The sequence below is a fragment of the Lissotriton vulgaris genome, chromosome 2_1 (assembly GCF_964263255.1).
Source record: "Lissotriton vulgaris chromosome 2_1, aLisVul1.2, whole genome shotgun sequence".
Classification (NCBI taxonomy): Eukaryota; Metazoa; Chordata; class Amphibia; order Caudata; family Salamandridae; genus Lissotriton; species Lissotriton vulgaris.
In genome coordinates, this window is record NC_141687.1 from 1719201243 (window position 1) to 1719217476 (window position 16234).

The 16234-nt window shown below is 48.0% G+C and overlaps 1 protein-coding gene across 3 annotated transcripts in view; it reads right to left on the reverse strand.

Moving 5' to 3' along the window:
- Positions 1–2180: 2180 nt before the first annotated feature.
- Positions 2181–16234, reverse strand: part of LOC147733174 (uncharacterized) — a 95173-nt gene continuing 81119 nt past the window's right edge. For all 3 annotated transcript variants that reach the window (XM_086957717.1, XM_086957716.1, XM_086957718.1), the window contains exon 5: positions 2181–5960. In XM_086957717.1, the coding sequence (XP_086813843.1) occupies positions 5124–5960 (837 nt within the window). In that variant the 3' untranslated portion in view covers positions 2181–5123. The remainder of the gene's footprint in view (positions 5961–16234) is intronic.

Sequence of the window (16234 nt, forward strand, 5' to 3'; positions counted from 1 at the left end):
CAGTTCCTACCCAGGCAGGTCAGCCCAGTGAAGCCAGTGCAGAGTACAGTAGGCAGAAATATGGATTTGGGTGAGATGTCCTGTGGAGCTGCAGCAGATGGGGTAGGGATGATCACAGGGGGCGAGGATCATGAGATCATTTCAGGGGTGCTTTTCTGTAGCTCATAATCCACAATAAATGTGGTACTTATAAAAAAGTAACAGCATCAAAACAAACAAAATTAAAAAACACTACTCCTCATAATTGGGGTGCTGTGGTCCCCAATGCAACTCCACCTGCTGCACTAATGATGGCTGTAGCCCTGAGAAGCTGCCTAGCTTCTCTTTTTTAACTACTTCCTCACTATGACTGACCGTCACTTTAATCTCTAAACAAGCTTGATCTCTTTCTGAAAAAAAAAATAGCTACTACATGGGGCCTCCCTTTTTGCGCCAAGGGTGCCATCTGCCCTAATGTTAGCAACAAAAATGAGCCCTCATGTAAACTTTTTATAGTAAAACATTTATAATTGTGAAGCAGCGGGCCCCTGGGCAAAAGCGTCACTGCACCTACTTCACTAATCATAGCTGCGGCTTTGCTGTGGCATCCGAACTTTGTTAACATGGGCTCCCATCCCGTTGCATCCCTCTCCCTCCAATCTCTCATCACAACTCTCCCCTTCTCATCTCTCTGATGCCCAAATCAAGTTGTCTCCTCTGCTTGAATTGTCCCCTCCCAAAGCAACACTGGCACAGCAAGTATGCGCTGTGTCTCTAAAGCAGCAACAGAAAAAATGATATCTACAGTTCTGCAAATCAGGCTGTCTACTTTTCCCACTGAACAGGGCCATCACTTCTAGGCTGGATGTCAAACGCAGGCTCTGTGTAAGAAAGAAAAAAAAAGAAAAAGTACTTTTAGCCCCTTCCCCCTAACCTTTCTCTGTTGCTTGGGCCGTTACCTGCTCGGAAATGGGGATTTGGGCTCTAATGCTAGTCCTCGTGTTCTTTTTAAAAGTAAGACTGCCATAACTGGGCTCCATTGGACACTCACAGAGCAAGCGGAGGGGGGGCGGGGACTTCTGTGCTGTGAAACAGAGAGAGAAATAGAGATCTGTTAAAGAAGAAACAGTACGTGTGTCCTTTAAAAGGAGTGCACCCTTTAAATGGACACCCTTTAAATGGACACATATCAAATATTTACACGAGATATAGTCTGAATACTTAGCACTAAAATGTACATTTTTCAAGCACTTTTATAAATCTTAAATAGCATTTTGCAGCTGCTCGTTTAATACTGTGTGATTCAGTTTTAGAATAATGACATTCCCAGTGCTTTCTGTGACAGATTGGGAACTTGTAGTACTGTAAATAAACAAGTCACTATTCCTCACTGCACCAGTAAGGATTTAATTCTGTGACTTTCTGGTCACACACGAAGAAATTTGCAGTGCCAACATTAGCTAACATGTTTCAAACGGTAAAATAATGCATTGCCCTTTGATTAGGTTAACTTGCATTTATTTTTATTTTGAGGTGTGTGCATGTTTTTATATGTAGTTAACTGTAGGTAAAAAAAATGTTTTTTCTTCTATTTTTACTCATGTCTTCGATCTAGTCTTCTCACTCACTGATCCTGGCCCATGAAACTTAGTAGAACCGCCCTCACACTTTTTATGGACTTTAACTGCTGCATGGAAATGAAGAAAGCCTGAAAACGCGCATGCCGCGCTTCCATGTGGTCTTCGTGTACATGTTATCGCGTCACCCCCGAACCCACAGGAAGGTGGGCCCAGCAGTTTGAAGACCTCTGGCTTAGGCACGATCTGCTCTCAAATTCTTCAACCCCCCCAATGGCTCAGAACGCTTGGAGAACCTTCCTGCCACTTATGAAGCAATCAATCAATCAGGGGGTTTGTAAAGTGCTACTACTCACCCGCGAGGGTCTCAAGGTGCTTGGCCGACTCCGTTGAGTGCTAGGATCATCCGAAGACTCAGGTCTTGAGGTCCTCCTTAAACCGGGACAGTGTGGGGGGGGGGTTGCCGGAGATGGAGAGAAAAGTTGTTCCAGGCCTTGGCTGCGAGGTAGGAGAAGGACTTTCCTCCCGTTCTGGTCTTTTAGATAAGTGGGATGGTGGCCACAGCACTGTGTCTGACAGGTTTGCCTTTAGGTCAAACAATGAAAAGAATTACAGCAGCAAAAATGAGGTGCAAAAATTATTTTATTTTGTTTACGGCGAGAGTGGACAAAATGGACAATAGTAATTAAAACAAAGTAAAATTTCCACAGGCTTGTACAACAAGCCATACAAACGAGGGACTTAAGTAGCTAGCCAGACGCAGTATCCATTTCCAAGTGAGCTGTGGGTTCCCTCGAGCATCATGCAAACATCTCCATAGCCACACTCCTGACATTCACAAGCCTTCAATGGTCTGATAGATTGGTAGGACCTTTCGCATCTCACTAAAGGGCCGTTAACAGCTCATAACTGGAAGTTCAAAATGGCCGTCTATTAGAGCGAAAGGCTCCACTGTTCATAGCTCCTGATCACTCACACAGCAGCACCAAAGACTGGCCAACAGAGGAGCATGTGGTTTCCACATACATGCCAACTGTCGGCAGTACGTCAGGATAGTGTAGACTGCCTAGTAGTTAACACTGCCAAAGACTAGTGAGGCACAAACAACCACATTTTGGCAGTGACCGGTAAGGGCATTGTATACATTTGGCGGTCAAACATAATGATACTGTACACTACGCTTAATTGTTCACAAAAGTGCTAAGGGCATTTTGCTCAGGGAACAGACAGTGAAACTGGGCATGGTGCTTAAACTCTGGCAATGGCAGTGGCTGCTAAGGTTTAGGGTGATGTACCCATTTCTTAACAGAGTTGGATAAGAGTTCTAGGGCATTTCAGTACTGCAAGGTCACCACCACCATAGAGGACATGTCTATACAAAGATTGCAACGCCTGTGACACGCGGTTCAGCTAAGGGCAGTCCTAATTTCAGTTTCATGCACCATCCTACAATCTCACTGCACTTTTCTTTCCTGTTATGGTGCACCATACGGACCTATCCTTTCTACGAGTCCTGCTGGACCCCTCAACACCAAGCTTCAGAAACAGTTGCTTTTTTCGACTCCACCTTCCATCTTTTCTTTCTGGGGCTAGACAGTCGCGATCTGTATTGCTACAGGCGGGCTTCAGATTCCAGATCACAGCCGTATTTTCTGGTCATTCCCATTTCATTGCCCATAACATTTTCTTGTCTGCAAATGCTGCAGCGAAGAAAGAGTCCGAGCTGCCAGTCCAGTGAGGGAGTCTATTGTGCTGAATTGTCCACCTTGCCTACACCGCACAAGCTGCATAATGGTGTTTTCCCCTCTCCCTAAAAAACATTGGCCATGGCAGTAACTGGCGAGGAAAGAATACCCACTGCCTAACTAGAGTACATTTCTGAAAGGGCCCTTTGCCTGAACATGGTCACTGGCAGTGATCAGTGATACTACGATACCCACTGTCCAAATAGTGTAAATATTGCTAATGATGAGTAGGGTTGTGAATACGAGAGCGCAAGCACTGTAGACGCCACTGAAGCGGGAAGACACCAATGCACGCACCTGGAAATACTGTTTGGCTACTCACTTCTTAGCCCATACCCAAGCATTTCCCGAATACGTCCTACTGTATGTGGAGTAATTACAAATGTAATACTTCAGTATATGGTTTTTGGAAATTCTGCAAAGCACACATTTGTACCTGCAAGGGGACATTTTGGCCTTTGTTTTGCCTTGAAACGTGTGCAGAATGGAGGTGAGAGCTTCTTTTTGTTTCATTCCCATTTTGTTTATTCTAAGAAACATGCTTACCACACAGGCACGTTTGCTGGCAAGGTAGTTCCTTGCCCAAACAACCTTCACCACAGCAGAGGAGACAGTTGTCATTCAAGAATAAATGTCAACCTGAGTTGAAGTGAGAAGCTGATCCTCCAAGGCTGCCTTTAGCTCATCCAGTCAAAGACCTCCTCAGGAAGGGAAGCAGAGCCAAGAGCACTGCATATTAAGACCTATAGCACAGAGCCACAGATGTTACAGCAGGGGAAGAGTCTTTCAGTCAGGCTGTTCTCTTACATTTTCTTCATAGGTGACCCAGCCTATGGATGCAGAGTTTGTTGTCTACGTAGCTCACTGCATGCCGAAGGATAGAGCCCAGAGCCCCACATTAGATAGCGCTATATGAGGCCACCAGACACACACACCCCATCCAGATAAAGTGCAAATTAAGGGACCATTGGCAGCATCCTACAGGGTCACTCTGGAAATGAATGAGGTAAATGTGGCAGAAACGAATACAGGCAAGAGTGTCTGTAAACAGCGGCCACCTCTGCCGCTGGGGCTGTGCCAGGGCGGGCACAGCATTGGAGTTGGCACCATTCAATACTTACACTTGACAAGGGATCAAGGAACAACCCACGCTATCAGGTTGCTCCAGTTGGGCTGTGGTCCATGATGGACGATGGTCTCATTGCAGGTAAAAATCTTTTCGCCCCTCAAATGATTGTTTTCTTGTGGGCCAGTTTGGCAGGTTTTCAATTGACATACATCCATGAGAGGCTTCAGTCTATCTCACGCTGGCTGATATCCAAACTCTGAGTGCCCTCACATCTAGTAAGTTTCAGAAGAGAGGCCATGGGGCACAGAATCAGGAGTGTTCAACAGCAGGACCTTCGACAGCCCAAGTTTACACCACTGGGGAGGATTTCCAATGGCAGAGTCCTCAAGACACTAAGTGTCAGGAGCACAAGATATGAAGGCAAATCTTCCACTAGAGCAAAATCCAGATCTTTCAACAATTAAACCCTCCCCAGCCCAGAGTTTGACTGTTTTGAGGTGCCAAGCTGTGCACCTAGAGAGGTAATGCACAGCCTGGCTAGCAAGCTCACCATTCATCATCTGGTTCATTCAACAAATCTTCCTTTTTGAAAGGGGAAGAGAAGAAAATTAAAATTAGAAAACAAACATATCTCCCGTTGTGTCCTCCCACCCCCAAACATAGTGAACCCTGCAAGCCCAGAAAAGGGAAATAACTATCCCATGAATTAGTACTTTCAACATCCTCCATCCCTGCAGTTCATTTCCCACCTGGTCACGTCCAGGCTGTTTTCCGTGACAGGACTCCTTTAAAACTGTCTGGGTCAGTCTCTCCTGGCCAGAGCGACTGCTCCAAGCTAACCAGTAGCTCCTGGTGGCACTGGCGGATATTGACAGGGAACCGGGCCCTCACCATCTCATAGGCTGCCAGTAGTCGCATGCTGCGGCGCACCATAAGGTACTGGATGACACAGGTGGGTGCAAGTGAGTAGCCATCTCGACAGTGAACCAATACCCTCTTTTTCTTTTCAGCAGATGCCTCCAGGCAGTCATTGACGTCACTAAAGCCACGCTGACGCAAGGCAGCGCATTCACTCTCTGGTGGCCCCTGGATGGCTACCTTCAGCCGGGACCAACTGTGGCGCCCGCCTCGGGAGCAGGTACAAGGGACCACACTGGGGCTACGGTTCCCAGGTAAGCTGCTCATGTCGATGATGCTGTCAATGCCATGCAGGCAGAGAGCTCGGCCGCTGTAGGCTGCGGTCATGTTTCCCAGGTAGATGCAGTCTGTCACCCGGCCTATGATTGGCTCAGAAAACTGGAAGTGCTCCGGCCTGTACCCTGTGTCCTCAATCTCTTCAGGTTTTAGGGGTCCTTTTCGACTGTAGCCAAGGAACGTTTTGGAGCCTGTGCGAGATGGTGGTAGGGCATCTTGCTCAAAGCTGCCATTCCATGATGGTGGAGAAAACAGGGAGAATCGGCTGGAGGATTTGGTTTTGGAAATCAGCTCAATGGGGCTGGATGCAGTGCTCGAGCCTGTGGCACAGAAGAGGGATGCTCTCTCCAGAGAGCCTGTGCTACTTGCAGCCCCACTGCTATGGGCCTGCTCCATCTGTGAAACAAGGAAACAAGTATTAGGGAACACAGATGAAAAGCTATGGGAGACACTTCTTTGAGTCACACATTAAGTTACTACTTTAATGCCACTAAGCCTTCTGGAGCACCCAGAATGCGGGGCACAGTCAAAGCTTCTTCTGCCGCCACTATCTAATGGAGATGTCAATGTGTGGCATTTTCTGCATGGTAAGCCACCCTTCCCATTAGCATCCGGCAAAAGAACGTTTGAAAGGATAATATTGTCGAGATTTTACTAATATCACGAATAGTACCAGGGAGTGGAAATCTCCGGTAATCCCTAGCATGCATTGCGTACCTCTTACTACTGAACATTTAAGAGTAGTTTTTTACAAGCACAAGAAAATCTGGCAAAGGCAGCCTCTGGCTATAGGCGGTTAACATTTGAACTCTCATATTCATAATATGCATGTTCTATTATAGGCAAAAGGTAACTGGAGTAGTCCTAAAAACCAAACTAGGAAAAATAAATCCTACAAGTTAGCAGAGGCCAGAGAGTTATGGACACTCAATTATAGGCTTAATGCGAGGCTTCCGTGTTGTAAGGATGGTTTTTACCAGTACTCATACAGCCTCTATTGTCTATATTTGAGTACTAAAGACATTTTTCAAACTTAAAAAGTGTTCAATCTAGACAACAGATGGAAATAAAGAGCTGCCATAAATGTTAAAGTTGATACACCTGTATTTTTTCAAATATATGGTGACTCTTGCTAAGGAGGGCTCCATTGCCGAGAATAAGCTTATTTTATGATCTAACATGGGGTATAGAGTTTTTGTAAAGTTCTGGATTAGTGAGGGTCAAATGGAGGGGCTCATGGCTCCAACTGGTTAAAGGACAGCAGCATTATTAGCGTTACAACTTTAGGAAAGTGGATTATCATTTGAGGTGGACAAGTGTCCAAAGAGAAGGCTACCAGGTGCTAGATGTCACACAATTTACGAAAAATAAACCAGTATTCAATCCCTGGTAACCTGGCACAAAGCAGTCAAGTTTAAATCAAAGGCAATTTGAAATAATTTGCACAGTATAAAAAGTCACACCAAACACAATAATATTCCACAACCAATTAATTTTTTTAAATAATGTTTTTTATTAAACAAAAGAAAACATATTTTAACATTCTGTGCACGTCGGGTGAGTTACATAGCATTAGGGTTTTTCGTTGCGTCACAGGATACATTACATTTATAATCACAGTTAGGATAACGGGGAGTCAGACATTTCCAATGTGGGTACGATTGTCGGTGGTTCGCAAAGGCCACCCCTGTACGTATTCCAGAGCCCCCAGACCTTCCCCCACCCCACTTGCCAGGGCAACCCCTGGCTACATACACATTCTTTTCACGCATCATGCACCAATCCAGGTCCTCAGACCACTTGGTGAGGTCTGGAGCCCGAGTGGCCCCCAACAGTTGTGCTATATTCCGTTTTGCCACCATACATGCCAGGGTCACCCACTGCTTCTGTGAGGAGTTCAGGTCAGTTGGCTCCCACACATTCAACAAGCATCTACGGGCCTCTAGAGGAATATCTATTCCCATCACCTCCGTCATTACCTCATGGATCTTAAGCCAATACACACTTACATACTCACAGTGCCACAGTACATGGAGGAAGGTTCCCAGCTCACCCTAACCTCTCCTACAATCACCACTCTCCCCCCGCCCCATCTTCACCAATCGAGGCCCGGTGATGTAGATCCGGTGTAAGATTTTTAATTGAACCAACCGGAGTATCATCTGGATGGCTACCACCTTTGGGGAGGAAACAGCTTCAACCCAATCTTCATCATCCAATATCAGACCATCCTCCCCCCACTTTTCTCGTAGCCTCCTTAAAGGATCATCCATGTGATTTTCGAGCTTCCTATATATTAGGGAAACAGTTTTTTCTGGGAGGTGGCCATCGAGCACCCGGTCTTCAAGACGCGTAGCCTCAGGGGGCACCTCACCCCTCGGGACTCGGGCCATCAGAGCATGTCAAACCTGGTGGTAGCGGAAGTGCTCACTATCATTCAGTTCATATTTTGCTTTCAGTGACTCAAACGTGTGCATCTCCACCCCGTTCCAAACATCCTTCACCTGGGAGATACCAATCAAATCCCATTTATTAAATCCCTTAGATTTCCACAGGCTCCCCAATTGCTCGGAGTTAATCAAAGGCATTGATAGAGTTAGTTTCCCCTCCCAACCCAAAGACTTATTCGCAATGTGCCAAATTTTTACAGCGTGGGCAGTGGGTCCCGTTAACTGAAATCTTCCGATCCTGGCGTACAACGCCCTACAGATATCTCCCCCTGGTGCCTGTTCCCTAGCCATGGCATATCCCGGGTCACTTGGAAGTCCGTATACAATTTGATTAATGGCCGCCAGTTGGGATGCCCAGTAGTATTTCCTCAGATCAGGGAGTCCAATGCCCCCGTCATACCAGGGAAGGGTCAACTTCAGAAAGGATATCCTAGGTCTACCCTCCCATAAAAGCTCCCTCTGCAACCCTTATATTTCTTTAAAGTAGGACACGGGGACCGGGTCCATCGCATTCTGCAGTGCATTTAGAAATCTAGGAAGGGACATAATTTTGAACAACGTCGCCCTTCCAAGCAATGAGAGTGGAAGAGCCCTCCAGCGCATCACATCGCTTTTCAACCGGCTCAGTGGGGAACCCAGATTGCGCTCAAACCTAAGCTTTGCATCAAACGTTATATAAACGACTAAGTAAGTGAATCCCACCTTCTCTATCTGGAGAGGACACGACTGCGGGATCACTGGTGGTTCCCCGGACAAGACAAATAGGACAGATTTCGACCAGTTAATCGCAAATCCAGAGTATCTACCAAAGATTGACAGGACGTCCAAAAAACATATCAGAGAAGCTCTGGGCCTGGTGAGGTACAACATAATATCGTCTGCGTAAAGTGAGATCTTGTCTTCCCACTCCGGTGTCCATCTCAGACCACGTATTGTTAGGTCCCATCGGACCCACGCCGCCAAGGGCTCCAACGCCAGCGCAAAGAGCAACGGGGACAAGGGACACCCCTGCCTCGTGCCCCTCTGTAATAAAAAGTCTGCAAACTTACAGTTGTTGACCGTCACTCTTGCCAAGGGCTTAGCTCAGAGAAGTCTCACCCACTCTATGAATTCCTCCCCAAAATCCATCTTTGCCAGCACCGCGAAGAGATGAGGCCATTCTACTCTGTCAAAAGCCATGGTGGCATCAAGTGACACTAAAACCGCAGGCTTCTGCAAGGTCGACGAACGACCGAGAATCCCATGCAATCGACACAGGTTTAGCGCAGTATTACGGCGTGGCATAAATCCTGACTGGTCAGGGTGTATTAGAGTGGAGACCACCTTAACCAGCCTCACGGCCAGCAATTTAGCGAGTACTTTAGGCTCCGCATTAAGCAGGGAATTAGGCCTGTAAGAAGAGCATTGAGTCTTGGACTTCCCTGGCTTGTGGATGACAACTATATTAGCAACCTGCTGGTCATAGGGGAGTTCACCCTCTTTCCTACTCTCCAGAAACGTCGCACGAATGTAGGGCGCGAGCCTCTTGGCATGTAGTTTGTACAATTCAATCAGTATCCTGTTAGGGCCAGTGGCTTTCCCGGACTTCGTGCCTCTTATTGCCTGCGCAATTTCGTTGTCAGTGAAGGGGGAGTCTAAATACTTCCTGTCATCATCAGACTGAGTCGGCATCGCTATATCTTTAATCATGGCACTATTTTCTTCCTCAGTGTAAGAAGCCGCCGAGGTGTACACCCCCCTGTAATATGAGGCAAACTCTTCCGCCACCTCCTGCGGATCAGTAACACTGCACGCTTCTCTAACAATGAACTCAGGCACCAGTCTGGAGGCTCTCTCCCCCCGCTCAAGCCATGCAATTAATTTCCCCGCCTTATCACCATGCTCGTAGATTCTACTCTGTATATCATTGTATTGAGCAACAGCTTTCTCTCGGGCCATGCTCCTATACTCGTCCTGACGGAGTTTCAAACGATGGAGACCGTTCTGATTGGGCGACTCCGAAATTTCTTTCTCTAAGGTCATCACCTCTGTCTCCACTCTTACAATGTCTTTCTGATGCTTCCTTTTATTCCTCGCTACCAGGGACAGAACCTTACCTCGGATAACTGTTTTATAGGCTTCCCAGAGTACCCCTGCTGAATGTACACTGCCAACGTTTTCATTAAAATACTGGTCTGAGAGGCGTACAACCTCTTTCTTCACGCACGGGTCTCTGAGATACCACGCGTTAATGGGGGCAATTCTACCCGCCGACAGACTACCGTTGTCTAATCGTAACCACACGGGGGAATGATCAGATATACCTCTGCTCATAAACCCGGTTTCCCTGATGGTCACTGCTTCCGCGGCTGGTATAAGAATATAGTCTAACCGTGACATGCTACTATGCGCGGCAGAGACGTGAGTGAACTGCTTCTGCGTGGGGTTCCGTGTCCTCCAGCTATCTACCAGACCCAATGTTTCTAAAAAATCTGGGAGCCACCGCTGGGACTGACGAAGAACCCTCCCTGGGTGTCTATCAAGCTCTCCTTCTAACACTGCGTTGAAGTCACCCCCCACGACTAGAGGGCCCAGGGGCAGCGTGAGAAAGACAGCGCCTAGGTCTCGGAAGGTGTCAGATTGCAGGCCAGGCGGAACATACGCTGACAAGAATACAACTGTCTTACTCTCCAACTGACCGGAAACACCCACATACCTGCCTCTCTGATCCGCCCACGTTGATCGGATCTCAAAGGGAAAGGAGTTTTTTAACAATATTCCAACCCCCCTCGAACCAGTGGTGAACCCCTCGTGTGCCACTAACTTATATCCTCCTTTATGCAGTGCCATACATCTATTGCCAATCTGGTGTGGTTCTTGCAACAATACCATGTCCGGGGAGTGTCTTCGTAAGAACTGATTCACCATCGACCGCTTGATCCTGTCGCCTAAGCCATTAACATTCCAGCTCAGTATCTTCATCCCCAATCCTTTCCCTTCTCGCGACATTTACCCAATTCCCATGATCCCATGCACCCGATATGAACATACACAGTTACTCAATGATTTCAAAAAGGTTGAACAAAAAACAAAAACAATCTCCCCCGACCCCCCACCCCACCCCACCACCCTGCACCCCTGCATCAGGCCTGAGCCCCACCCCAACTCGCAGTGTGCCTGTCGCCCCCCCACTAATCTAAGGTAACTAAAAGTAGTAATGGGGAGGAACCTAATGCCCAGCCCCTCCCCCCCCCCACTGTATTATTCCCGAATTATACGTAACTGCAAAGTCCTCCTGAGTAAAACATTAGTCCACTACCCAAGTCCACAGCGTAAAACACCATTGCCGTCGACACCTTCCTCATCCCTGTCCATCTTCCTCAGCCACGCGATGGTGCTCTTCAGGATGTTCCGACGCTCTGCTGTCCACCCAGTCTGCCGCTACCTCCGGGTTATCAAAGAACCAGGCCTTACCATCCGCTTCCACCCTGAGTTTCGCCGGAAAGAGCATCGAGTATCTCAGTCCCTTGTCCCTTAGTTTCCTCTTTACCGGAAGAAAACTCTGTCTCATTTTCTGCACGGCCTGCGTAAAGTCTGGAAAGAAGGAAAGCGTAGTATTTTCATAATGCAGCGACCCCGAAGAGCGTGACGATTGTAGAATCACATCTCTGTCACAGAAGTTCAACACCCTGGCTATCATCGGGCGGGGTGGTGCTCCTGGTTTTGGCTAACCTCCTGGCACCCTATGTGCACGTTCAATTGTAAAAAAGTTACTGAGGCCCCTCGGCTTCAGGTGATTAAGTACAATGTCTTCCACAAATAGATCGGGTGTTTGGCCTTCTGCTTTCTCCGGTACACCAAGGATGCGTACGTTGTTTCGCCGATTGCGCCCTTCGTAGTCGTCCAACTTTCGGTGGGTATCCTCCAGTGCCGCCTGCAGGGCCCGGACTTCCCGTTGCAACTCCGCCATATCATCCACCAGGCTGGAAGTCTTTAGGTCAAGGGACTTAACCTTTTCGCTTGTTTTGGCGTGATCGGCCAGCAATAGGTTGACTTCCAACTTTACAGTGTCCAATTTAGCGTCTAGCGCATCCATTTTCCCGACCATGGCGGACTGGACGTTGTTTATCGCCGCCATGAGATCTGTCATTGTCGGCTCAACCGATTCACTTGGTGGGTCTCCTCCGTGCGTCAGAGTCTTTCTCCGTTCCAAGGGCGACCCCCTTGGGCTGAATGTAATGATCTATTTAACGAGTCCTCCCACCCGGACATAATGGCAGCCATTCCCTCTGATTACATCATCCATCGACAAGATAGAGACAAGGGAAGAGGGGGAGGAGTCGCCCTAGTTGTGAAAAAATCTCTTTCGTGCACGGTCACGCACACTAACACCATCGTAGGGGTCGACTCTCTTGCCTTCACCATCTCCCTATCGCCCCAGCAAGCGGTGAAAGGTCTTGTCGTTTACAGACCTCCGGGCCCTGTGGGATCGTTCTTCAATGATCTCCAGCAGGTTCTGTCGGTTCTTGTTTTAAGATCTGAGCAGTGTTTATTGGCTGGAGATTTTAACTTCCACATGGATGACCACCAAGACCAAGATGCTATCAAGCTATTGGATATTACATCCACCTTGGGCCTGTCCCCCTATCTCTTTGGCCAGACTCATGATAAAGGCCATACACTTGACCAGGTCTTTTCCACTTCACCTATTATGGCTGTCACACTTTTACCGGTCTTGTGGTCTGATCATTGTCTCGTTCACTTCGAAATATCTTCTACGGTGAAACCTACGGTCAGTGCTACAAGACTACAGGGTAGCAGCCATAGAGCGTTCCATCGGGTGACACCAGATCTGTTAGCGCAGGCTCTGGTGGATCATCCTCTGTCGTATGCGGGTGATATGGAGAATGACCTTGAGAGCCTGCAATCCTGGTTTCTAGCTAGATTAAATGAGCTCGCCCCACTACAGCCAGCTAGGTCTGCCACCCAACGGATCTCGGCCCCTTGGTTCACGGAGGAATTGGCCCATCACCCTAGGCAATGTAAAGTTGCAGAACGGGCTTGGAGAGCCCAGTACGATCCTGAGGCCAAACAATTCTATAAATCTATGATGAAATCCTATCATGATTTAATTCTTCAGGGCAAGAAATGCTATTTTGCCAAAAGAATTGAGGATGCGGCAAACTCCTGCAAAGAGATTTTCTCAATTGTTCGCAAATTTACCACCCCGCGCTCAATCTCAGCTCAGGACGCTCCGGCAGAGACCTGGGCCAATACCATTGCTAATTTTTTCACCACCAAAATTAGGCAAATACAGGATTCTTTTCCTTTGAGATCTATGGATGACCCGCTGACTCTGTCGGCCGAGACTACTCTTCTGCCGACCTCAGGCCCTGTCCTGCTAGATTTCCCGCCCCTTACGGTTTCCGCATCCTTAGTTTTGATGAGGAACCTTAAATCGGGCTCACCGCTAGATCCTTGCCCAGCAAAATTTTTAGCGAAAATGGCAGATGTTGTCAACCCTATAGCTAATCCCATCCTTAACCTCTCCCTGAGCCAGGGGTCTCTGCCTCAATCTTGGAAACAGGCCATGGTCATCCCCCTCATCAAGAAGCCCAACCTGGACCCAGTAGTGCCATCCAATTACAGGCCAATTTCGCTCCTTCCAGCACTCACCAAAATCTTAGAGAAACACGTGCATAGCGTGTTATCTAACTTCCTGGAGTCAAACGAGCTACTCCATGAGTCCCAATCGGGCTTTCGATCTAACCTAAGCACCGAGACGGCGCTCTTGGAAGTCACCGAGATTGTGAAGGAGGTGCTGGACACCGGAGGCAGGGTGATGTTAGTTATGCTAGACCTGTCGGCGGCGTTCGACAACGTCCCCCATGAGGATCTCCTCACTAGGCTACATGACATCGGTCTAGGGGGGACGGTGCTCAACTGGTTTCGTTCCTTCTTAGCCAACCACCGACAGACGGTCTGGGCCCCACCTGGATCTGCCGAAATGCCGCCATTGGGAGTCGGAGTCCCTCAGGGCTCCGTACTGAGCCCCACTCTATTTAACATCCTCATGACCCCTCTGGCGACATTGGCAGAGTCCTATGGGGCTCGGATCGTCTCTTATGCTGACGACACCCAGCTTCTGTTCACCTACCGCAAGAGCGAAGATTTCGATGGAGAAAGTATCCGTGAGTGCCTTGGGGCTGTTTTTAATTGGTTCCAACTCAACAGCCTCAAGTGCAACTCGGACTAATCCGAGATACTATTCTTCGGATGCCCAACGGAACCAGATTGGCATGGCTGGTGGCCCGCAGATATGTTCCCCCCAGCTCAGTCATCTAAATGGGCTAAGAACCTGGGAGTCAAAATTGACAATGAGCTTTCGCTCAAATCCCAGGTGTCCACTCTTACGGGAACGTGCTTCGGGATTCTCAGGATGTTGCGCAAATTCTTTCCTCTTCTATCCGAGGAACATCGGAGGATAACTGTCCAGGCACTTATAGGATCCAGATTGGATTATGCAAATATTCTAGATCTGGGTCTGCCAGAATATCTTTTACAGCATATGCAGGTGACCCAGAACGCTGCAGCGCGAGCGATTTTTGGCCTGCATCGCCGTTCTAGTGCTTCAAGCCTTCTTCTATCCCTCCATTGGCTTCCTGTACGGAAGAGGATAATGTTTAAAACCTTGACCTTAGCCCACAAAGCCCTGCATGCCAATGGTGCGAAATATCTCCAGAAGAGGCCTACACGATCCCTAAGATCGGAATCATTAGCTTTGGCAGTGGTGCCACGTATAAAAAGGGCCTGACAGGGCGGTCGGTCCTTTAGATATCTCGCCCCCCAGCTATGGAACTCCCTACCGTTATCCTTGCGGACCACATCGAATCTGCTTGCCTTCAGGAAAGGCTTAAAAACTTGGCTTTTTCTGGTTAGAGCGTTTCTCTTCTTTGGCCTCTGCCTTTTTAATGTTATGTTTTCCAGTTCTTTCTTAAGGTCTAGAGCACAAAGCGCCGGGACACTCCTTTGGAGTAGCCGTTGCGCTATAAAAGTCCCTTTTAACATAACATAACATAACATAACATAACATAACATATTTTTTGAGTCTGCACATTTTTCAGCCCACGCCCCGACCTCGGTGGAGGTTTCTTGGTTTCTGGCTTCGACGCCATCCTAGTTTTCACACCTAGCCGAAATAGCCCCTTCAGCACCCCAGGGCACCACTGCGGCTCCACCACCGACACTCAAGCCCAGATCGGAAGGCGGCTCCCAATTACCTTCACCATACATTCACCCGAGTTCAACACATCTTCAGCGGATGAGTTTCGGTTTCGAATGTGGGCCGCAACTTCCGGTTAAAAGACCCGCTGTTGTTCAACTAGAGTCCGGGTGGATGACGCACCATGGTCCCCGGATGAAATGGGGTGTAGGCCTCCAAACACCAGACGATGTTCCGATGGGTAGGGATGCTCGATTCACTCCCAAATTTCACCAGGGGGACAAGCTTTCTTTCCCCTACCCATTGCAGGGTTCGGGCATCAGGATTAATTCAGGATAGGCTCGATGGAGGGACGGAGTCTCCGGAGCTAAGCCTTCACGCGGCCATCTTGGTCACGCGTGTGGTCCTCCCCTCCACAACCAATTTTTAAATAAAGAGAAAAATGTTACAAGTAAAGTAATACCAAAATGACAAATATATAACAGGGGAAACTGTAAATATGATTTTTTGAAGATTTAAGTGAAAAAGTTGCCGAAAGGTGCAAAGAACCAAGGATTATCTGAGGAAGTAGTAGACCGGTGCCAAAGGCCAATTTGAGGCCGACTGCAATAAAGCCCTGTTCAGATACAAGAAGTGGATTGGTCCTGATGAAACTCTGGAAGTTCCATGCAGTAAGGGACTTTGTCACTTTTTTGAGAAAAAATCCTCCTTGAGTGGACCTCCGCTGAAATTGTAGCCACCGCCATGGAAATGAAGGCCATATTCCTGAAGCAGGTTGGTTTCGCCAGAGCTATGGCAGAATTGGACTTAGTCATTTTTAGGTCTCACCTATGCCAGTACATGCTCTCTCGCTCTCCTTTTGGAGAGATATTGTTTTCTAGGAGAAGTCCGCTTCCAGCCCGCCCATTGCTTACCATGCATTGGCACTCTTATTTGCTGCTTTCGAATTGGTCAGCATTTGCCGGTTTCATTTCCTGTTCTTTCGTCTGGAGCATAGACCAAGTACTGATTACTTCATT